Raw genomic sequence first — 24,860 nt, forward strand, 5'->3', positions numbered from 1 at the left:
ATACAGGATACAGAGGTGGCACTGTGCAGTGTATATATATATATATACAGGATATAGAGGTGGCACTGTGCAGTGTATATATATATATACAGGATACAGAGGTGGTACTGTGCAGTGTATATATATATATACAGGATACAGAGGTGTACTGTGCAGTGTATATATATATATATATACAGGATACAGAGGTGTACTGTGCAGTGTATATATACAGGATATAGAGGTGGCACTGTGCAGTGTATATATATATATACAGGATACAGAGGTGTACTGTGTATGGGCGTGGCTGAGTTTCCATAGTTACAGCTTTCTTTTCCAGGCTACGGAGACGGAAGCAGCGAGCAGGTGAGGCCCCGGTGATACGGGCGGTGAGGGGGCTGTGTGTGAGGGGCTCCGGGCTGTGTGCGGACCCCCAGGTGTAGCTGCTTGTCCCCTGCCCAGGCCCCGCCGCCTCGTCGTTACAGTGTGTCAGTGTAGCGCTGCTCCTGTCCTCTGTCTTCCTCCGTACTTTCAGCCGGTGAGGCCTCGTCCTCCGTTATTGTTGCTCCCCCGGTGCCTCACGGACATTCTCGCGGCTGCAGGCTGAGGATACATCGCCGTCATGGCGCCGGTGGCCGAGGCTCCTGCTGTCGGCGTCACCCGGTGTAGTCGGCCGCCTGAGTGCCGCAGTCCCCGTTGTGGCCGCACTCTGATTCTTCTTTTATCTGAATTAGGCCCAAAACAAATACTGAGAAATCTCTGCAATCCCCCCCTGCAGGCGACATCGGGGACTGCAGGTCACACCCTATACTCCACTCACACCTAGAGCTGCAGCGGCCTTCTGAGATACTTGTTAATGTATTCTGCAGAGCATTGCGCCTGGATGTGGAGCGTGCACAGACTCCGCCATGCTGCAGCCAGCCAGCGATCAGGACAGTCGTTATGGGGAACTCCTGGAGCCCCCGCCATCGCTATGGAGACGGGTGGAGGTCCAGGTGCCCCAGAGCGAGAGGGCAGAGATGAAGAGGATTCTGGGAGAAGCGGCTGTTGACCTCAGCTTAGACTTACATGCAGAGGTGAGTGCGTGCGCAGCGGGCGGCCATCACACACTCCACCTCCAACTGAGCCATGTACATCTCTATAAAAGACGCCCCTGCACCCCCGTACTCCGCCACGCGCTCTGCCCCGCGCACCCCCTCGCGCTCTCTGCCCCGCGCGCCCCCTCGCACGCTCTGCCCCTCGCGCTCTGCCTCGCACGCTCTGCCCCTCGCGCTCTGCCCCGCGCACCCCCTCGCGCGCTCTGCCCCGCGCGCCCCCTCGCACGCTCTCTGCCCCGCGCACCCCCTCGCACGCTCTGCCCCTCGCGCTCTGCCCCGCGCGCCCCCTCGCGCTCTCTGCCCCGCGCGCCACCTCGCACGCTCTGCCCCTCGCGCTCTGCCCCGCGCGCCCCCTCGCGCGCTCTTCCCCGCACTGCTCTTGCTGCTGTCACACCTTTGTATGATTAGGACTTGGCACACCCTGTGGACTGAAGGTGACGGGACGGGCACAGGGGCGGTCGCTCCCTCTTATGGTGAAGCTTATTATGTAGTCGCTCTGAGAACTTTCTGGAGTTGTGGTGATATCCCCATAACGATTTCATCCTCATCACAAACCTCTCATTCCGCACCCTTTCTACTTTCCACTTGGCCCCTTTCCACTTGGCCCCTTTCCACTTGGCCCCTTTCCACTTGGCCCCTTTCCACTTGGCCCCTTTCCACTTGGCCCCTTTCCTCTTGGCCCCTTTCCTCTTGGCCCCTTTCCTCTTGGCCCCTTTCCACTTGGCCCCTTTCCACTTTCCCCTTCCTTGGTGCTGGTGTCTGATGAAAGAAGAATACTTGGAATAATGTGAAGTTCATCATCTAAATAATAAATGTACGAGGCGTCGCTATATATTGTGCTGTTGACAGCTGCTCGGATGCCGCCTGTACAGAAGCCCAACTGCTGACCCCAGTGGGAATCGCCTCCGCGCTTCCCCCAAACCACTAACTTTGTAAGAAAGCAGAGATGAGCGGAGCTTACTCTGGGGCTTCCTGCTGCTTTATTCCTCTGTGCTGCTGGTCCCAGGACATCATGAACATTGAGATCTGTAATTATAAGGACACGATGTTACAGCACTCATGCGTCCCCTGGGATTGTATTCCTGGCCTTTTCCTTCTGTAGTCTCCAGTTCATGTTTCTGGGACTGGTTTTCTCGTGGGTCTTCCTCTCTCCATACCCCTGGATTCCTCCTGCCTTAAGGCCCCGTCACACATAACGAGTTCGCTAGCGAGATCGCTGATGAGTCACGGTTTGGTGACGCAATAGCGATCTCGCTAGCGATCTCGTCATGTCTGACAGGTAGCAACGATCAGGCCCCTGCTGTGAGATCGCTGATCGTTACAAAGCTTCCTGGACCATTCCTGGGTCGTTGCGCTCCCGCTGGGCAGTGTGCATCGCTGTATTTGACACCCTGTCAACGACCTCGCTAGCGATTCAAAACTGAGACACATTGATGTGCATAAATTGGACTTTTCTGCGTTCATCGTCCCTGATTGGTGATCGCTACTGCGTCCTTGTTTTTTCAGATCCCACCAGCGTTCTCCGGCTGTGACTCCACTTTGAACAAATCAGACATCTTTAGCGAAGTAGGTATTGTTTGGGGTCTCAAATGAGTTTCCATTTTTAATTCATTTATAGGACATCTACCAATTATCTGCTATCATTGCTCTTCAGGAAGGGAGGGCTTGGCTTCAATAGCGATCTCGTTAGCGATCTCGTTATGTGTGACAGGGCACCAGGACCGTTAAAATACTGGCAGCAGTTGTCGCGGCAGGTCTTCGCATCATGGGTGTTTCTGCCATGTCCCACTGGTTGAAGGCCTGCAATTGCAGGATCGTTTGCACGCTATTCACCGAGCTCCACTTCCCCATTGGCTAGGTCCACAGAGTCCACAAAGCCAGGCGGACAGTACGTCATTGCATCACGTCGACGAAGAAAGTTTTGAAGCGTGCAACAGGCCAAAAGAACAGAGTCTATTGATTTAAGCTTCATGTTAATTGGCGTATGAAAAACTCAGAAGCGGTTGGCCACGACAGCGTGTCAGAAAACGTGCTGTGTGGGTGTGTGTGCACGAGACCCCTAAAATATCTGCCCATGCAAAAGCATATATATACAGATAGAAGCCAAGCCCTCCCTCCCTGAAGAGCAATGATAGCAGATAATTGGTAGATGTCCTATAAATGAATTAAAAATGGAAACTCATTTGAGACCCCAAACAATACCTACTTCGCTAAAGATGTCTGATTTGTTCAAAGTGGAGTCACAGCCGGAGAACGCTGGTGGGATCTGAAAATAACAAGGACGCAGTAGCGACCACCAATCAGGGACGATGAACGCAGAAAAGTCCAATTTATGCACATCAATGTGTCTCAGTTCTGAATCGCTAGCGAGGTCGTTGACAAGGTGTCAAATACAGCGATGCACACTGCCCAGCGGGAGCGCAACGACCCAGGAATGGTCCAGGAAGCTTTGTAACGATCAGCGATCTCACAGCAGGGGCCTGATCGTTGCTACCTGTCAGACATGACGAGATCGCTAGCGAGATCGCTATTGCGTCACCAAACCGTGACTCATCAGCGATCTCGCTAGCGATCTCGTTATGTGTGACGGGGCCTTGAGATAGAAGTAATGGAGCTGACAGCTATCAGCCCTGATACCCAAAGAATGCCATTGTCCAGTCTGATTACTGCCCATTGCCCGTTCCCACCATTACTACTGATGAGTCTCTTGGCTGTTGTGACTTTAGTGCAGTCGCTCTGTGTGCACAAAGGAATCTGCCTCCTCTATGAACAGTCATTAGATTGCAGGACCTTAGGTATCCATAGTTACGACCACTGACCTAGTGACAGTTAGCTAGTTGCTAGTGGTCGTAGCCATGGATACCTAAGGTCCTGCAATGCCGGCACATGAGGAAAGAGACATAGCAAATCAGAAAAACTATACTACATTTCTAATTGGAGGTATTTGCTAATAATTATTATTATTACACCTACTACATATTGAGATAGGCTCTTGGAGATGGGAATACCCCTTTAAGTCGTGTAACTCTGCAGTTCACCGGGATATGCTATAAGAATCCACAACTATTTTCTTGGAAGAATATTTTCTAGAACTGGCCTGAAACCCGACACCGCCATCCGGTGCGCAGAAGCCGTACATTGTACAGTGCTACACTCAGTCTGCTGGTGCATCGGGTCTCATATATATTATATATCTGCTGTACAGGGTTTACTATATATACATGTATATGTCTGCTGCACAAGGTATACTCGCATATACAGTTAACCAGAAGTTTCCATCCACTATATATAAAGACACATCTGCAGGTTTTTCTCAATATCTGACACGAAATCAGAATAAACTTTTCCCGTTTTAAGTCGATTACCATAATTTTTAAAATTTGCCAAATGCTGGAATAATGAGAGAGAGAAGGTTTTAAGGCATTTTTATTTCTTACTGCAAAGTCAGAAGTTTCCATATACTAAGATTACTGTGCCTTTAAATAATTCTGGACGGCCCATATGATGATGTCATGTGTTTGGAAGCTTCTGATAGGTTTTTGGCAACATCTGAGTTAATTAGAGACACACCTGTGGAGGTATTTTAACCCCTTTAAAGCCCATGACGTACTAATACGCGTTTGTGCCCTGGGCTTTAAGAGCCTGACCCGTATTAGTACATCATGGCGATCGCGCGCGCACACAGGCTGTGCGGGCTCTATCACCGCCAGGTGTCAGCTGATTGTCACAGCTGACACCCAATACTATGTGCAGGGAGCGGTCCTGCACCGCTCCCAGCACATTAACCCCCGCAATGCTGCGAGCGAAGTCGATCACAGCATTGCGGAGGCAAGAGGAGGTGATTGCCGATACTCACCTCCTCTTCCGGCCTCCAGCTCTGTCTGCTGCGGCTTCCCGGGTGTTGCCATGACGACCCGATGTCGTCATGACAACATCCAGGTCACCAGACAGCAGGAAGATTGTTTGGACATGCGCAGTGCATCTCCAAACTATCTTCTCCCTGTCCAGCGCTGACAGCCTGCATGGCACAGGGATGGTGCTGCATTCCTGTGCCATGCAGGCGATCAGAATAAAAAAGTGAAAGTCCCAGAGTGGGACAAAGTAATAAACTATATAAGCTTCCAGAAAGTGAAAAAAAAAAAAAAAAAATTGTAAAAATATAAAAAAAAAAAATAAAAAAAATAATCCACTAAAAATAAAAATATAATGTACCCATCAATAAATATTATTATGAAAAAAAAACAAACAAACAATAAAAGTACACATATTTGGTATCGCCGCGTCCGTAACAACCTGACCTAGAAAACTGTTCCACTAGTTAACCCCTTCAGTGAACACGGTAAAAAAAAAACAAAAAAAACAAAGCAAAAAACAATGCTTTATCATCATACTGCCAAACAAAAAATGGAATAACACGCGATCAAAAAGACGAATATAAATAAAAATGGTACCGCTGAAAACGTCATCTCATTCCACAAAAAACAAGCCGCTATACAGCTCCATCATCCGAAAAATCAAAAAGTTATAGCTCTCAGAATAAAGCGATGCAAAAAAATAATTTTTTCTATAAAATAGCTTTTACTGTGTAAAAGCGGCAAAACATGAAAAAACTATATAAATGTGGTACTAGGGGTTGCAAGTTCTCACTATGCATCTAGATAGGTGCCTTGGGGGGTCTAGTTTCCAAAATGTGGTCACTTGTGGGGGAGCTCCACTGTTTAGGCACATCAGGGGCTCTCCAAACGCAACATGGCGTCCGCTAATTATTCAAGCAAATTTTACAATCAAAAAGTCAAATGGCGCTCCTTCCCTTCCGAGCCCTGCCGTGCGCCCAAACAGTGGTTTTTCCCCACATATGGGGTATCTGCGTGCCCAGGGGAAATTGCACAACAAATTTTGGGGTCCATTTTTTCCTGTTATCCCTGCTAAAATAAAAAAAAATGGGTCTAAAGTAACATTTTTGTGAAAAAAGTTAAATGTTAATTTTTTTCTTCCACATTCCAAAAATTCCTGTGAAGCACCTGAAGGGTTAATAAAGTTCTTGAATGTGGTTTTGAGCACATTGAGGGGTGCAGTTTTTAGAATGGTGTCACTTTTGGGTATTTTCTGTCATAAAGACCCCTCAAAGTGACTTCAAATGTGATGTGGTCCCTAAAAAAATGGTTTTGTAAATTTTGTTGGAAAAATGAGAAATTGCTGGTCAACTTTTAACCCTTATAGCTCCCTAATAAAAAAAAATGTTGGTTCCAAAATTGTGCTGATGTAAAGTAGACATGTGGGAAATGTTATTTATTAACTATTTTGTGTGACATATCTCTCTGATTTAAGGGCATAAAAATTCAAATTTTGAAAATTGCAAAATTTTCAAAATTTTCGCCAAATTCCCTTTTTTTTTCACAAAGTGATATCGAAGAAATTTTACCACAATCATGAAGTACAATATGTCACGAAAAAACAATCTCAGAATCAGGGGGATCCGTTGAAGCTCCAGAGTAATTACCTCATAATGTGACAGTGGTCAGAATTGTAAAAATTCGCCTGGTCATTAACGTGCAATCCACCTTGGGTTGTAAAGGGGTTAATGCACACCTGAAACACACTGCTTCTTTGTGTAGCATCATGGGAAAGTCTAAAGAAATCAGCCAAGATATCAGGAAGAGAATTGTGGACTTGCACAAGTCTGACTCATCCTTGGGTACAATTTCAAGATACCTGAAGGTGCCTCGTTCATCTGTACAAACAATTATATGCAAGTACAAACAAGATGGGAATGTCCAGCCATCATACTGCTCAGGAAGGAGACGGGTTCTGTGTCCCAGAGATGAACGTGCTTTGGTCCGACATGTGCATATCAACCCAAGGACAAAAGCAAAAGACCTTGGGAAGATGATGGTGGAAGCCGGTAAGATTGTGTCAATACACACAGTGAAACGAGTACTATATCAACATGGGCTGAAAGGCCACTCTGCCAGGAAGCAGCCATTACTCCAAAAGAAACATCAAAAAGCCAGATTAATGTTTGCAAATTCACATAGGAACAAAGACCTTAATTTTTGGAGACATGTCCTATGGTCTGATGAAACTGAAATTGAACTTTTGGGCATAATGACAATCGTTACGTTTGGAGGAAAATGGGAGAAGCTTGGAAGCCTAAGAACACCATCCCAACTGTGAAACACGGGGGTGGCAGCATCATGCTGTGGGGTGGTTTTGCTGCAGGAGGGACTGGTGCACTTCACAAAATAGATGGCATCATGAGAAAAGAAGATTATGTGGCAATACTGAAGCAACATCTCAAGACATCAGCCAGGAAGTTAAAGCTTGGGTGGAAATGGGTCTTCCAAATGGACAATGACCCGAAGCATACTGCCAAAATGGTGACAAAGTGGCTGAAGGATAACAAAGTCAATGTTTTGGAGTGGCCATCACAAAGCCCTGATCTCAATCCTATTGAAAATTTATGGGCAAAGCTGAAAAGACTGCGAGCGCCGAGCAAGGCAACCTCCAAACCTGGATCAGGTACAGCAGTTCTGTCAGGAGGAATCGGCCCAAATTCCAACCAGCTATAGTGAGAAGCTGTGGAAGGAGATCCCGAACGTGTGACCCAAGTCATTCAGTGTAAGGACAATGGGACCAAATACTAATGAAATGGATGGAAACTTCTGACTCTGCAGTAAGTAATAAAAATGCCTTAAACCTTCTCTGTCTCATTATTCCGGCATTTGGCAAATATTAAAAATTATGGTAAAATCCTAATTGTCCTAAAACAGGAAAGGTTTATTCTGATTTAATGTCAGATATTGAGAAAAACCTGCAGATGTGTCTTTATATATAGTGGATGGAAACTTCTGGTTTCAACTCTTTATCTGCTGTACAGGGTGTGCTCATATATACAGTGGCTGGTGAAAGTATTCACCCCCTTGGCATTTTTCGTGTTTTGCTGCCTCACAACCTGGAATTTCACTGTTTTTTGAGGGTTTGTATCAGTTCATGTAGAGAACATGCCAACAACTGTGAACATTTGGTTTTCTATTTACAGTGAAGCAAACAACAAATAGGACAAAATAACTAAAATCATCAGTGAGCATAACTATTCACCCCACTACAGTCAGTACTTTGTAGAGCCTCCATTTGCGGCAATTACAGCTACAAGTCACTTTGGATAAGTCTCTATGAGTTTTCCACATCTGGTCATTGGGATTTTTCCCCATTCCTCAAAGCAAAACTGCTCCAGCTCCTTCAACTTAGATGGTTTCCTCTGGTGAACAGCAATCTTCAAGTCCGACCACAGATTCTCCATTGGATTTAGGTCTGGGCTTTGACTAGGCCACTCCAGAACATTTACACATTTCTCCTTAAACCACTCGAGTGTTGCTTTAGCAGTATGCTTTGGGTCATTGTCTTGTTGGAAGGTGAACCTCCGTCCCAGTCTCAAATCACTGCCAGACTGAAACAGATTTTGCTCAAGAATATCCCTGTATTTCGCACCATCCATATTCCTCTCGACTCAGACCATTTTCCCTGTCCCTGCTGCCGAATAACATCCCCACAGCATGATGCTGCCACCACTAGGTTTCACTGTGGGGATGGTGTTCTTGGGGTAATGAGCTGTGTTGGTTTGGCGCCAGACATAGCGTTTACCTTGGTGGCCAAAAAGTCCAATTTTGGTCTCATCTGCGCACAGCACCTTCCTCCATACATTTGAGGAGTCTCCCACATGTCTTTTGGCAAACTCAAAATGAGCCTTACAATTTTTGTGTGTAAGTAAAGGCTTTTTTCTGCCAACTCTTCCATAAAGACCACTTCCATGGAGTTCACAGCTTATTGTGGTCGTATGGACTGATACTCTTCCAGTCTCTGCTTGGGAACTCTGCACCTCCTTCAGTGTTACCTTTGGTCTCTGTGCTGCTTCTCTGATTACTGCTCTCCTTGCCCGGGCTGAGAGGTTTGGTCGGCGCCCTTACCATTTGATGATAATGGATTTGATGGTGCTCTGGGGGATCATGAGAGATTGGATTGGATTTTTTTTATTTTTTATAACCCAACACTGACTTGTTCTTCTCAACAACTTTGTCCCTGACTTGTTTGGAGATCTCCTCGGTCTTCATGGTGCTGTTTGGAGATCTCCTCGGTCTTCATGGTGCTGTTTGGAGATTGCCTCGGTCTTCATGGTGGTGTAGCCTCTGTGAACTTTCAGTAAAGGTAAAGTGTATATACTGACAGACATGTGACACTTAGACTGCACAAAGGGGGACGTGCTGTCACTAAGCATGGGGCTTATAAAGGGAATTGCTTGTTCCAGGAATTTTTACGGGCTTCATTGTAAAAGGGGTGAATACATATGCACATGCCAATTTATAGTTATTTGATCCCATAAATTTAATTTATGCCTATTTTTCTCACTTCACCTCACCAGCTTAGACTATTTAGTGCTGATATATCACACACAAATCGAATTATAAAAATATTTAAACACAGGTTGTAATGTAACAAATTGGGTAAAAAGCTATTGTATACAGTCATGGCCGAAAGGGTTGGCGCCTTGAAATACTTCAATTTTCTGGAACTATCTCCCAGAAAATTATTGCAATTACACATGTTTTGTTATACACATGATTATTTCCTTTGTGTATATTGGAACAACACAAAAAAGAGGAAAAAAAGGCAAATTGGACATAATTTCACACACAACCCCCAAAATGGGCCCGACAAAATTGTTGGCATCTTTCCAAAATTGTGGATGAACAACTTTGTTTCAAACATGTGATGCTCGTTCAGACTCACCTGTCGCAAGTAACAGGTGTGGGCAATATGAAAATCACCCTTGAAACCAGATAAAAAGGGGAGAAGACGACTCAATCTTTGCATTGTGTGTCTGTGTGTGCCACACCAAGCATGGAGAACAGAAAGAGGAGAAGAGAACTGGCTGAGGATTTGAGAACCAAAATTGTTGAACAATATCAACAATCTCAAGGTTACAAACCAAGATAGAGCTTTTTGGTAAAGCACATCATTGTACTGTTTATCAAAAACGGAATGAGGCCTACAAAGAAAAGAACACAGTACTTACAGTCAAATATGATGGAGGGTCACAGATGTTTTGGGATTGTTTTTGCTGCCTCTGACACTGGGTGTCTTGACTTTTTGCAAGGCATCATGAAATCTGAAGATTACCAAAGGATTTTGAGTGGCAATATAGTGGCCAGTGTCAGAAAGCTGGATTTGTGTTTTAGGTCATGGGTCTTCCAGCAGGACAATGACCACTTCAAGAAGCCCCCAGAAATGGATGGAAACAAAGCGCTGAAGAGATCTGAAGTTGCAGCAATGAGTCAAGTTCTAAATCCTATTGAACACATGTGGAGAGATCGTAAAGAGGTGGTCCACCACTTTTACACTGATGCCCTATCCGTGGTATAGTGTTAGCTATCCCTCCTAGCTTTGCAACGTCTGCAAATTTGATTAGTTTACCTTCACTTTCCTTATCTAGATCATTTTTAAAAATGTTGAACATAACTGGGGCAAGGACAGAGCCTTATGATGCCCTAAATACTTATGACCATGTGATATTTTAGTTTTTCTTTTTTAATAAATTTGAAAAAATTTCTACATTTCTGTTTTTTTTTTTCAGTGAAGATGGGGTGCAGAGTGGACTTTAATGAGAAAAAAATGAACTTTTTAGATTTTACCAAATGGCTGCAATGAAACAAAGAGTGAAAATTTTAAAGGGGTCTGAATACTTTCCGTACCCACTGTACATACATGCTGTTTAATAATTTGTTCAAAGATCTGTCCTGGCATAAAAGTAAAGCTCACTGGCCTCTAACTTCCTGACTCCATCTTCTTTCCTTTTTTTGAAGGTAGGGACAACATTTACCCTTTTCCAATCTTCTGGGACTTCTGTTCTCCAGGATTTTTCAAAGATTCTGGCTAGTGGTTCAGCTCTTTCCTCTGCTATCTCTTTCAGTACCATAGGATGTAAATAATCTGGAGTAGAGTTAAATGTATGTAAATTAGCTAAGTGTTCCCTCACCATCACTCTGTTTTATAGACAGTGTGGATTCTTTTATTCCTTCGATAGCACAGTGAGGATCAGCTGATGTTACATTTGCTTTCTTAAAGAACAGAGATGCAAAATAGGAATTTAAAAGTTCGGTCTTCTCAACATCATTTTTGACCCCTTCACCCTTTTCATCCTGTAAAAATCCTATAGCATCTTTTGACTTTTCTTTTGCTTATGACATACCCCCAAAATCCTTTTTTTATTGCTTTTGGCCTCCCTTGCAAGCCTCACTTCATGACTGGCTTTAGCTCTTCTAACGCTTGCCCTGCATTCCCTGCAGACCTCATTATATTCTTCTTTTGATATTCCCCCTCTTTCCATTTAATATACATTTCTTTTTTCATTTTTAACAAGTGTTTAAGTTCTGTGTTCTTCCATCCTGGTCTCTTTAAATGCTTCCAATTCTTCCTTCTTTTTGGGATTGTTCCTGATTGTGCAGTGAGAATTTCATTTAGCAAAATCTCCCATCCTTCTTGGACATTTCTGTCCTTTAGAACATCCAGACATTGCTCCTTTTACTACCCTCTTTCTGAGTCCATTAAAATCTGCCTTTCTGAAGTCCAGCCTTAAAGGGAACCTGTCATGTCTTATCTACTATGTAAACTGCCCCCATTGCGTTGTTAGTGATGCAATTTTTTTTATTAAAATTGGCGCAAATATAATGAGTAGGTACCATTTTCTGTACTTCTATCATACCTGCTCGTTTAGTCATAGGGGTGTGATCCACGCATTGTCAGGGCTGGCAGCGCCTACGTATTTGAATTTTGCTCCTGGCAAGCGCTGAAGTCAGTGTGGGACGCTTGCGCAGTATGAGATGGTCAGGCAGTAAAGCTTGCAGCGCTGGGAGTCGCATACGCTGTGACGAGCCACTCCCCGCTCGTGCGCAGTGAGGCTGTGTAGTTCCCAGCGCTGCAAGCTTTACTGCCTGACCATCTCATACTGCGCAAGCGTCCCACACTGACTTCAGCGCTTGCCAGGAGCAAAATTCAAATACGTAGGCGTTGCCAGCCCTGACAATGCGTGGATCACACCCCTATGACTAAACGAGCAGGTATGATAGAAGTACAGAAAATGGTACCTACTCATTATATTTGCGCCAATTTTAATGAAAAAATTGCATCACTAACAACACAATGGGGGCAGTTTACATAGTAGATGGGACATGACAGGTTCCCTTTAAAGTCTGAGTCCTCGCAGGTCTTCCTCCTCTTGTAATCCAAAATTCGAGGTTAGCATGATCGCTGCCTCCTAAATTCCCAGCCACCTTTACTTCCTCAACCATTTCCTCCCTGTTGGTAAGAATAAGGTCCAAGATGGCCGATTCTCTTGTTCTCTCTTCTACCTTTTGAAAGATAAAGTTGTCAGCGAGAGAAGATAAAAAATTTTCTGAACCCGTTAGTTTTGCCTGAGAGAGATTCCCAACAAATATCTGGATAGTTAAAATATCCCATGATCACTATGTCTTACTTTTTTTGAGAATAAAAACATCTGATGTAAAAAAGAATTCATCCATATCTTCAGTCTGTCCCGGTGGCCTGTAGTAAACACCTACAATAGTGTCCTTTCTGGTCTTCTCTCTTTGTATTTAGTGATGAGCGAGCATGCTCATTTAACCCTTTAACCGAGCATGCTCAGTTGCTTACCGAGTTTCTTCGGTGTGCTCGTATATTATGTTTGAGTCCCTGCGTCTGCATGATTTATGGCTAGTATACACATACAGTACGGACCAAAAGTTTGGACACACCTTCTCATTTAAAGATATTTCTGTATTTTCATGACTATGAAAATTGTACATTCGCACTGAAGGCATCAAAACTATGAATTACCACATGTGGAATTATATACTTAACAAAAAAGTGTGAAACAACTGCAAATATGTCTTATATTCTAGGGTCTTCAAAGTAGCCACCTTTTGCTTTGATGACTGCTTTGCACACTCTTGGCATTCTCTTGATGAGCTTCAAGAGGTAGTCACCGGAAATGGTCTTCCAACAATCTTGAAGGAGTTCCCAGAGATGCTTAGCACTTGTTGGCCCTTTTGCCTTCACTCTGCGGTCCAGCTCACCCAAAACCATCTCGATTGGGTTCAGGTCTGCTGACTGTGGAGGCCAGGTCATCTGGCATAGCCCCCCATCACTCTCCTTCTTGGTCAAATAGCCCTTACACAGCCTGGAGGTGTTTGGGGTCATTGTCCTGTTGAAAAATAAATGATGGTCCAACTAAACGCAAACAGGATGGAATAGCATGCCGCTGCAAGATGCTGTGGTAGCCATGCTGGTTCAGTATGCCTTCAATTTTGAATAAATCCCCAACAGTGTCACCAGCAAAGCCCCCCCACACCATCACACCTCCTCCTCCATGCTTCACGGTGGGAACCAGGCATGTAGAGTCCATCCGTTCACCTTTTCTGCGTCGCACAAAGACACGGTGGTTGGAACCAAAGATCTCAAATTTGGACTCATCAGACCAAAGCACAGATTTCCACTGGTCTAATGTCCATTCCTTGTGTTCTTTAGCCCAAACAAGTCTCTTCTGCTTGTTGCCTGTCCTTAGCAGTGGTTTCCTAGCAGCTATTTTACCATGAAGACCTGCTGCACAAAGTCTCCTCTTAACAGTTGTTGTAGAGATGTGTCTGCTGCTAGAACTCTGTGTGGCATTGACCTGGTCTCTAATCTGAGCTGCTGTTAACCTGCGATTTCTGAGGCTGGTGACTCGGATAAACTTATCCTCAGAAGCAGAGGTGACTCTTGGTCTTCCTTTCCTGGGGCGGTCCTCATGTGAGCCAGTTTCTTTGCAGCGCTTGATGGTTTTTGCAACTGCACTTGGGGACACTTTCAAAGTTTTCCCAATTTTTCAGACTGACTGACCTTCATTTCTTAAAGTAATGATGGCCACTCGTTTTTCTTTACTTAGCTGCTTTTTTCTTGCCATAATACAAATTCTAACAGTCTATTCAGTAGGACTATCAGCTGTGTATCCACCAGACTTCTGCACAACACAACTGATGGTCCCAACCCCATTTATAAGGCAAGAAATCCCACTTATTAAACCTCATCAAGAGAATGCCAAGAGTGTGCAAAGCAGTCATCAGAGCAAAAGGTGGCTACTTTGAAGACCCTAGAATATAAGACATATTTTCAGTTGTTTCACACTTTTTTGTTAAGTATATAATTCCACATGTGGTAATTCATAGTTTTGATGCCTTCAGTGTGAATGTGCAATTTTCATAGTCATGAAAATACAGAAAAATCTTTAAATGAGAAGTGTGTCCAAACTTTTGGTCTGTACTGTATATACACACAATATAAGAGCATGCCAAAGATACTCGGTAAGCACCTGAGCATGCTCGGTTAAAAGGTTAAACGAGCATGCTCGCTCATCACTACTTGTATTCTTACCCATACAGTTTCTGCAGAGCTCCCATTCTCTGAAGCTTGGATCTCTGTAGAAATATATACACTTTCCTAATAAACAATGTAACACCTCCTCCCCTCTTGTTAATCCTGTTTGTAATAAATAAGTTGTAGCCTTCAAGGTTTGTATTCCCATCATTTGTATCACCCCACCACGTCTCAGTGATGCCTATGACGTCATATCTCTCTTCCTGTGTTAGCCGCTCCAGTTCTCCATGTTTCTTTCCCATGCTCTGTGCATCTGTATAGACACATTTTAGTTTGTAGCTGGTTTCTTTTCCTCCTCTGCTTTCATTCAGAATTTGTTGTCTTTGTTCTTTATTTCCACTTCTAATAGCAGGTTCTCAAAATAATTCATTAGCTGCATACTTTTTCCTGGACATTTTATTTCCCATGCCATATTGCTCTAGTTTACAGCTCTCCTGATGAGTGTAGCAAGCCGTCTACCAAATATGGGTTTTACTACTTTTGTAACATGCTGCCCATCTCTAGCAAGGAGTCCATCATACAGGTAATTCACTCCATGGTCAAGAAACCTAAAACGTTGCTGATGGCACCATCCACGTAGCCAGCTGTTCACCTGTAGAATCCTGTTCAATCTTCTTGGTCCATGTTCATCCACTGGGAGGATGGATGGGAAGACGACCTGCGCTCTCATGACTGATGGATATGGGACGGGATGGACCTTCACTCCCCCATAAAACAAATCATAATTCTGGTAAACCTTAACCCTAATAAGTACAAAACACACAAGCTTGGATGTCAAAATGGCCACAGCTTTATTTAAAACACACAGGATTATACAACCAGAGTTGGAGTCAGGCTATGTGCTCACGTTCAGGATTTAAAGCAGAAATTTCTTGAGCGTTTCTGCATCTCCTTGGCAGGAAAAATGCTGCAGAAAAACTGCACAGTTTTGCTTTGATTTTGCTGCGTTTTTGACGCCTTTTTTGATGCGTTTTTGTACATGAATGAATGCTTATTGGAGCTAAATAAAGTTACTTGGTGGGACTTAGCTTTAACCCTTGGATTACTGTCAGAACTGGGGTGAGTATATTGGTTAATTTAAATGATTAAAGAATGTGTCTGTTGTCTTTCAAATAAAGTGTTTACTCTGTGTGTTTATTTAACTCTTTACTTTAATTAGGTTTGGTGATGAAAGGGTGTCATAGAAATATTGAAATTCTCTCCCTCTCTCTTTTCCTCCAAACCGCTCTTCCCTCTTCCCCTGTCTACCATTTGCCAGAGTAGAAGAGCTGGCAATCTAAGGAGCTGTCTATGCAAATTAGCACACACAGGAGAAGTGGCTAATAGGCAAATGCTAGTACAAAGGGAGCTACTAACCCAATTAACATACGAGTGTATTTTCTAGTGATGCCGGCCTGTGACAAATATACACCTAGGTGAGAAGGATGTAGTTCCTGGCTTCAAAAGAATTCTCTCTCACCCCCAGGACATCCCCCTTTTGCTCAACAGAAATCTGCAGTCTCGCCGGTACCGACATGAAATATGGAATATCGAAAGTTCTATACTTCCAATAATAATGGTACACATTTTTAGCTTCATGGTCAGCTAAGTAACAATATGCATAGTTTTCCGTAGCTGTGAACCCTTCGGTGAGCTGTGGCGCAAAAGTACCAGAATATCGGACCGCAGCTATACCATGTGTAGTCTCTAAAGAAAGGTAAATTCGTAGCAAAGAATATGTCGTCACTTGCAAGCTTCTGTGATCAACCAGCAATAAGTCATCGCGGAAGTTAGATATTTTAATAAAAATATGAAGGTTGGAGCCCAGCCCACGTGATGTCATCACAGGGGATGTGTGGGCAGGTCCCTCCCTTCGACATAAAAGACCCAGCCGAGGATGGGTCAATACTCATGCCGGGAGTATATTTTTCATATAGCATGGGTCATGTTCGATAATGGTCAGTTGGAGCGCCTCCCCTCCAGCTAAACGGAATCGTCTCTGTGATCTTTTTAGTAAGTTCTTCTTTAATCCCATTTTATTTCTGTATATTCTGTATTGTATTGTCCCCCTTTGTAAAACCTTTTATTTTTTCATAAACACTGCCTCCCTTTTGGATTAAATATAAAATGTAATAGCCCTGTTTCTTTTGTCCTGTAATCGTTCCTCCCCCGAAGCCATATACGCTACCAGAAATCAGGCCTCTATTATATTTTAAAATTGATCTGTGGGGGGATCGAATAATATTAACCATACAGGGGCGTATACACATATTCCATGCTTTGGAATCCGGAGGTGTGTACGCCATACGCTCACTGGTCGCTTGCCGATAGCTACGTAGTGCGTAATCGAGATCGTGTGTGCTTGAATCCCTGACATTCCTGACAAATCTGGTGCTTCGCCTCCGCTCTTCCCACTGCTCTGTAGCGCTGGCGAATGGGGTTGGGGTTCACGTCAGCCTTGTATTGGCGGCTGACGTGAAGCCCAGGTTAGTAATGGAGGGCGTCTATAAGACCCCCCCCCATTACTAACTACGTAGTAAAGTTATCGCCGCCTTTTCAATAAAAGACACGGCCAGAATAAAGTATTTTAATGAAATAAAAAACATGTTTTTTTTTAAAAAAAAACATTTATTGCACTCTGTCTGCGAAGCCCTCGATCTTTTGAAAAAAAAAAAAAAAGTAAAAAAACAAACAACCATATCCCTAACTTTGTCTACGATTACGCCAACGATTGTTCCTCAGCGATCCAGGTCACTTCTACAGCAATGACATCAGCTATCACTGATGTCACTGCTGTAGAAGACAGCAATGTACACTGACAGGAGTGTAAAATCACTCCTGTCAGTGTACATGCTGCAGGAGGTCACTGGGGGTCATCAGCTGATCAGCTCCGGTGAGCTCCCCTCCATAGGAATATTCTTCAGAATGTTCCCACGGTGAGGTCACGTGAGCGATCAACTGATCGCTCACATGACCGCAGGACCTGGCAGTGCAGTACACTCCTGGCAGCGAGCACGCTCCCTGCAGTATACCGCCGGGAGGAGAGCATCGCCGGGGACCAGGACCAGGAGGACTCCAGGCGGTGCCGGACAGGTTAGTATAGTGTTTTTTTTTTATTAATTTTTACTTTCTTTTTTCTCTTTTTTTTACCACCACGGGCACCCCGGCTTGGCAGAGCAGACTACTGCTCCCCCATCACCCCCGCAGTCGAGTTTCTCTTGCTGTTATCAGCGGGAGCGGCGGTCGGATGAGAGGAGTAGTAGTCTTCCTCTCCCGACCCGGATACCACCCGCATCATTTTTTCCTCCGCGAATTTGTGGCTATTGGCTTTAATTGAAACGCAGCGAATATGCAGGTATAAATATAATACCTGCCGATTAGCTGCGGTTCAATTCAAGTCAATGGGCGCGAATTTGCGGTGGAAACGCCCGAACAATGGACATGCTACGATTTTTTTTTTTTAATTAATTTATTTTCCCGGCAATGGTAATCCTGAGCGGAAATTTCCGCATCATGTGCACAGCACATCAGGATTACCATTGCACTAGCTGGCAGAGCTTTTTTGATGCGTTTACGCGCGGAAAAACTACCATGAAAACTCTACGTGTGCACTTAACCTCAGGTGGAGTCTTCAGGCGCAGGGTTCCCGAATACTGTGATATCCCAGCTGTCCGACCTACTTTACCAGGTGGGATAGCCAAAAGCGTTACCATACCAGATCCTTCAGGCTGGCCCCCCGTAGCCGAGCCTGTTTACCACCATGAGATTTTACATCCTTTATTAGATCAGATTAGTCCATCGTAATATCCTGCAACTTCTACCTGACTCCTAAACCGCCATGAAGAGTCCACGAGCCACCGGAAATGGACTCCACCGCCATCATCCTGTAAAAAGGAAATGCTGAAATTCATCATAATAAAAGGTGAAACCCAGAGAAGCGGGATGTTAAATACCCCATTATAAAGGGCGACCCCAGAGATAGCTGTATGGGAAATACCCCATAATAAAGAGTGACCCCAGAGATATCTGTATGGGAAATACCCCATGATAAAGGGAGTGAAGACACCTGTATGGAAATACTATACAACGTAAATGTACCCAAACTCAGACTTTAGAAACCCAGTATTCTGTACCTAGTCCACTGAGAAAGATTTGTTTCCACAACCTCTCAGTAATATATTCTACACTTACCTGGTAGGAACAGAAGAATAGATATAAAGAAAAGAAGCAATATACCTATTACATCAAGCTGCCATGAATTAGCGTTTATCAGATCTGGAGATTGCAGTTAAATAGCCATAAACCTATAAAAGAAAAAGAACCAAGAAGGCGTCTCGTCTCGTCCGGTCCTTCGTCAGTGACGTGACGTCTCGTCTGGTCCTTCGTCAGTGACACTTTTATTAGCACTGGATTATTTTACCTTTAATGGTCACATTTCTTTATCCCAACACAAACATTAAACATTGTGTGGATTTAAAGTTAATAAAGTTACCCGAGATATTGCACTTACTTTTAAGGGGCACGAGATTACTTTTCTCAATTGTTCCCCTTCACTTAAAGGAATCAAACTTGGACTCAGGAACCTCCATTCCTCCAACATTAAATCATTAACCAAATCATTAGTGACATTTGAGAATCTGTTTATAGATGCGACCATTACGAGCTCCGCTCCTGGCATGAAGGAGAACCATTGTCCTCAGTAGAATAGTCTTATCTGAAGGGGAAAACCGGGTCTGACAAGGAGCCACCCCACATCTAGCTCAAGGGGAAAGCCAGGAGTGGGCAAGTTAGTAGAGATTGTAACGGGTCTGGGAGGCGGAACCTCTGAGCTACTATACAAGGGGGCAGTCCTTGTAAGGGAGCGGGTGGCGACCAGGGAAGACGGGCAGGAGGTCACAGCAGGTGACCGGGACAGTCTCTGAGTGAACGGGCTGGAGGTCACGGCAAGTGACCGGGGCAGTCTCTGGATGAACGGGCTGATGGTCACGGCAAGTGACCGGGGCAGTCTCTGAATGAACGGGCAGATGGTCACGGCAAGTGACCGGGGCAGTCTCTGGATGAACGGGCTGATGGTCACGGCAAGTGACCGGGGCAGTCTCTGGATGAACGGGCAGATGGTCACGGCAAGTGACCGGGGCAGTCTCTGGATGAACGGGCAGATGGTCACGGCAAGTGACCGGGGCAGTCTCTAGGTAAAGGGTTGGTACGACCTGTGGCGGCTGATGATAGACGTGAGCTCCCAGGTGAGCAGGCGAGAGTCTCTGGATGAACGGGTGGTCACAGCATGTGACGGCGGAGCCTCCAGGAAGACCAACAGACAGGCGGCAGATGAGCGCTCCCAGGTGAGCGGGCAGAAGTCTCTGGACAGGCGGGTGGTCACAGCACGTGACGGCAGAGCCTCCAGGTAGGCTAGCAGACAGGCAGCAGATGAGCGCTCCCAGGTGAGCGAGCAGGAGTCACTGGACAGGCAGGTGGTCACAGCACGTGACGGCGGAGCCTCCAGGTAGACTAGCAGGCAGGTAGCAGGTGTGTGCTCCCAGGTGAGCGGGCAAGCTGGTCCATAGACAGACTGACAGGAGTTGGAAGGCAGACCGTCGGACCTCAGGCAAGCAGGCAGGTGGCTGATGTGCGCTCCCAGGTGAGCGGGCAGGCTGGTCCTTAGACAGACTGACAGGAGTAGTAAGGCAGACCGTCGGACCTCAGACTAGCAGGCAGGTAGCAGATAATCAGGCAGGAATCTGGCAGGTAACTGGCAGGTAACTGGCAACGGGACCTGAGGGCTGAAGCAGAGTAGTGAACAGTGCAACAACATTGCTCGGGCACCTCCATTTTGGAGGAGGTGCCTAATATATGGTAAAGTCCTCCGGCCATTGGCCGGGGACTCCTTAGGACGGCGCGCGCGGCCCCTTTAAGAGGGAGGGAGGGCGCGCGCGCGCCCTAAGCACAGTGGCCGGGAAGGAGCGCGCACTGCCAGCAGAGCGGGAGAGGGACGCCGGGCACGGAGCAGAGCGGTGAGGGGAACAGCGTCCCTGCCTAGCAGAGGGCAGGGACGCCGGCACTACAGTACCCCCCCCTTTAGGCCCCCCCTTTTTTAGGCCAGATAGAAATTTAGCTAGGATGAGAGGGGCATGGATGTTCTCCCGGGGCTCCCACGTTCTCTCCTCAGGACCAAACCCCTTCCAATCTACCAGAAAAAAGGTCTTTCCTCTTACCCTTTTGGTGGCAAGAATGTTCTCTACCTCAAACTCGTCCTCAGCAGAAACCGGAGCAGGAGGCGTACCTGTAGACTTGGAAAAAGAGTTAAGCACCACGGGTTTGAGAAGAGATACATGGAAGGAGTTAGGGATCCGTAAGTTGGCCGGGAGTTTCAATTTATAGGCCACCGGGTTGATCTGACTGATGACCTCCAGAGGACCGATGAACCGAGGCCCTAACTTGTAAGAAGGTATCTTGAGTCGAACATATTTAGATGAGAGCCAGACTTTATCTCCTGGACGAAATTGTGGAGGATCCAGGCGTTTTTTGTCAGCGTGTCTTTTCATACGCTCGGATGACAGAAGGAGTGCGGACCGGGTACTCTCCCATATGGAGGAAAATTTGCTAACGAGAGATTCCGCAGCCGGGTTGTCCACAGAGGTGGAGACAGGAAAAGGAATCCGAGGATGCTGACCAAAGACTACAAAAAACGGGGATTTGGAGGAGGATTCGCTCTCGTGATTATTATAAGAGAACTCGGCCCATGGTAGGAGATCCACCCAGTCAGAATGGTGGGCATTAACGAAGTGCCGGAGGTAACTGGTCAGGTTCTGATTGATCCGCTCCACTTGACCATTGGACTGTGGGTGGTAAGCGGAAGAGAAGTCCAGGGTGACGTCTAGTAGTTTACAAGTGGCTCTCCAGAAACGTGAGGTGAACTGTACCCCACGATCCGACACGATGTGGAGGGGCAGGCCATGAAGACGGAAGATGTGGCGGATAAAGTCTTTAGCCAGCTCGGGTGCAGATGGAAGGCCTGGCAGGGGAATAAAGTGAGCCATCTTGGAAAAGCGGTCAGCGACCACCCAAATGACCGTACAACCGGCAGTGACGGGGAGATCAGTTATAAAGTCCATTGCTATATGCTGCCAGGGGGCAGCAGGTACAGGAAGCGGAAGGAGGCGTCCGGCTGGCAGATGTCTCGGGACTTTGTTGCGGGCGCAGGACACACAGGCAGAAACAAAGTCTATTATGTCCTTGTGCAGGGTAGGCCACCAATAGTGCCGGGCAATAAGCTGGAGGGTCTTTTTCTGACCGGCGTGGCCAGCTAGTTTAGACGAATGGCCCCAGTGTAGGATCTTCTCCCGATCAGGTACTGAAACAAACGTCTTACCGGGAGGGAGACGATTTAGACTCACGGGAGCCACCTGCATTACTCTGGCGGGATCGATGATATGTTTAGGTTCTTCCTCGAGATCGGACACCAGAAAGGATCGGGACAAGGCGTCTGCTTTGACGTTTTTGTCAGCCGGGCGAAAATGAAGAACAAAATCAAAGCGAGCAAAAAACAAGGACCACCGGGCTTGGCGCGGGTTAAGTCTCTGGGCATGCTGGAGATAAGCCAAGTTCTTGTGGTCAGTGTAAATTATTACCGGATGAAGAGCCCCCTCGAGTAGGTAACGCCACTCCTCCAACGCCAGCTTGATGGCCAATAACTCTCGGTCTCCTATGGAATAGTTGCGCTCAGAAGAGGAGAAGAGTTTGGAGAAGAAGCCACAAGTTACCATTCTCCCGGAAGATGATTTTTGAGTAAGTACCGCTCCGGCTCCAGAGGAGGAGGCGTCAACTTCCAGGAAGAACTGCTTGTTGCCGTCCGGGCGATGCAGCACCGGGGCGGAAGAGAAGGCCTGTTTTAGGGAAAGAAAGGCCTCCTCTGCTTCGGGCGGCCACTCTTTGGGATTAGTACCCTTACGGGTGAGCGCGGAAATTGGGGCAGTCCGGGAAGAGAAGTGCGGGATGAAGAGGCGGTAATAGTTGGCGAAGCCCAGGAACCGTTGAATAGCCTTCAACCCCTCTGGTCGGGGCCATTTCTCGATGGCAGACAGTTTCTCAGGATCCATTTGTAGGCCGGTCTGAGAGATAATGTAGCCCAGAAACGGAAGCGAGGTCTGTTCAAAGAGGCACTTCTCATATTTATCGTAGAGATGGTTCTGCCTGAGCCTGAGCAGGACCTGACGAACATCCCACCGGTGAGTCTGGAGATCCGGAGAGAAGACCAAGATGTCGTCCAGGTACACCACTACACAGGAGTAGAGAAGGTCCCGGAAGATGTCATTGACCAACTCTTGAAAGACGGCAGGAGCGTTACAGAGGCCAAAGGGCATTACCAGATATTCATAGTGGCCGTCCCGGGTGTTGAATGCCGTCTTCCATTCATCCCCCTGACGGATACGAACCAGGTTGTACGCCCCACGGAGATCCAGTTTGGTGAAGATTCTAGCCCCCCTCAGACGATCAAATAACTCCGGAATGAGCGGAAGGGGGTACTTATTCTTCACCGTGATCTGGTTAAGGCCTCTATAGTCTATACAGGGACGGAGAGAGCCGTCCTTCTTTTTGACGAAAAAGAAGCCTGCTCCCGCCGGGGAGGTAGATTTCCGGATGAATCCCCTGGCCAGATTCTCCTCAATATATTCGGACATCGACCGGGTCTCAGCAGCGGATAATGGATAAATACGCCCACGGGGAGGAGAAGTACCAGGTAACAGGTCGATAGGGCAGTCGTATGGTCTATGAGGGGGTAGTGTCTCTGCCTCCTTTTTATTAAAGACATCAGCATAAGACCAATAAGGAATCGGAAGTCCAGGTAGATTAGCTGGGGTAGGAGAAGGACGGACGGGATGAACGGGAACCAGACAGGTCTTATGGCAGCCCTGTCCCCAGCGAAGGACTTCTCCGGTCTGCCAGTCAAGAACGGGTGCATGTTTCTGGAGCCAAGGTAGGCCTAGCAGGAGGGCGTGAGAGAGTCCAGGCAGAACATGGAAGGAGATACTTTCAGAATGCAGCATTCCCACCTGCAGAGTAATGGATTCGGTGATGAGTTGGATGGGGCGTTGTAAGAGCCCCCCATCCACGGCAGCAACAGACAAGGGTACAGCCAGAGGTTTGGTGGGGATGCGGTATTTCTCTACCAGGGACTGTGAAATAAGATTCCCGGCTGCTCCAGAGTCCAGTTGGGCTAGTTCGAAATAACGGTTCTCCCCGTAGACGATTGAAACTGACAACAGCAGGGATGGAGAGGATTTATTCTTGTCTAGGTGGACCTCTCTGAGCGAACCTAGACACAGGCGTTTCCCGACCTCTCCGGGCAGGCACGGATCCGGTGCTCCTTACTGCCACAGTAGAAGCAGGTCCCCTCGGCACGGCGTAAGTCCTGACGGGTCTTGACCATCTTGGTCTGGTCGACCTGCATAGGCTCAGGAGGGTGTACCTGGTTAGAGACAGAAGGAGTGACGGGTTTCTGAAAAGTAGGAGCTAGACGTGGTAACCTCCTCTCACGGGTGACCTCTCTGGCACGCTTCTGGAACCGTAGGTCAATCCGGGTGGCAAGAGTTATTAAGTCATCGAGAGTGGTAGGAATGTCCCGACCGGCAAGTTCATCTTTAATACGGCCGGACAGACCCTCCCAGAAGACGGAAACCAGAGCGTCGTTATCCCAGGCCAGCTCCGAGGCAAGGGTACGGAACCGTATGGCATATTGGCCCACGGTGAGACTTTCCTGACGGAGGCGTAGCAACGATGATGCGGATGAGGTCTTCTGTCCGGGTTCGTCGAAGACTTTCCGGAAAGCCGTGAGAAAAGCAGGCAAGTTGGACACCAGGGGGTCTCCTCTCTCCCATAGAGGATTTAGCCAGGCCAGGGCCTCCCCGGTGAGATGGGACATGATGAATGCAATTTTGGCTCGGTCGGAGTTAAACTGGTGGGACAATAGTTCAAAGTGCAGGGTGCACTGATTTATGAAGCCCCGAGCCTGGGCTGAGTCGCCTCCGAAGCGAGGAGGTGCAGAAAGCCGAGGTCCGGGGTAGGATATCATGGTGTTAGTGGACAGCGGAGCTGCCGGATTGCGAGACATGGCACTGGCGGAGGTTGTTGGTGGAGCAGTCAGAGTGTCCAGGCGAGTATTGACGTTCCGCAGGTGACCCAGGATGGACTCCTGTTGGGACCTTTGACGGGACAGTTCATGACACAGATCCAAGAGCGAGGGAGCTTGGGTGCCACCGGGTTCCATGGCCCGAGCAAACTGTAACGGGTCTGGGAGGCGGAACCTCTGAGCTACTATACAAGGGGGCAGTCCTTGTAAGGGAGCGG

General features: G+C 46.7%; 1 protein-coding gene across 1 annotated transcript in view; it reads left to right on the forward strand.

The window, feature by feature from the left end:
* The first annotated feature begins 262 nt into the window (after window positions 1-262).
* Window positions 263-24,860, forward strand: part of CCDC24 (coiled-coil domain containing 24) — a 134,147-nt gene continuing 109,549 nt past the window's right edge. The window contains exons 1-2 of the mRNA XM_073644032.1: window positions 263-345; window positions 849-1,055. Coding sequence (XP_073500133.1) covers window positions 888-1,055 — 168 coding nt within the window. The 5' untranslated portion in view covers window positions 263-345; window positions 849-887. The remainder of the gene's footprint in view (window positions 346-848; window positions 1,056-24,860) is intronic.

Source organism: Phyllobates terribilis, unplaced genomic scaffold (assembly GCF_046119375.1).
Source record: "Phyllobates terribilis strain yellow unplaced genomic scaffold, ASM4611937v1 Scaffold_8__6_contigs__length_399053987, whole genome shotgun sequence".
NCBI lineage: Eukaryota > Metazoa > Chordata > Amphibia > Anura > Dendrobatidae > Phyllobates > Phyllobates terribilis.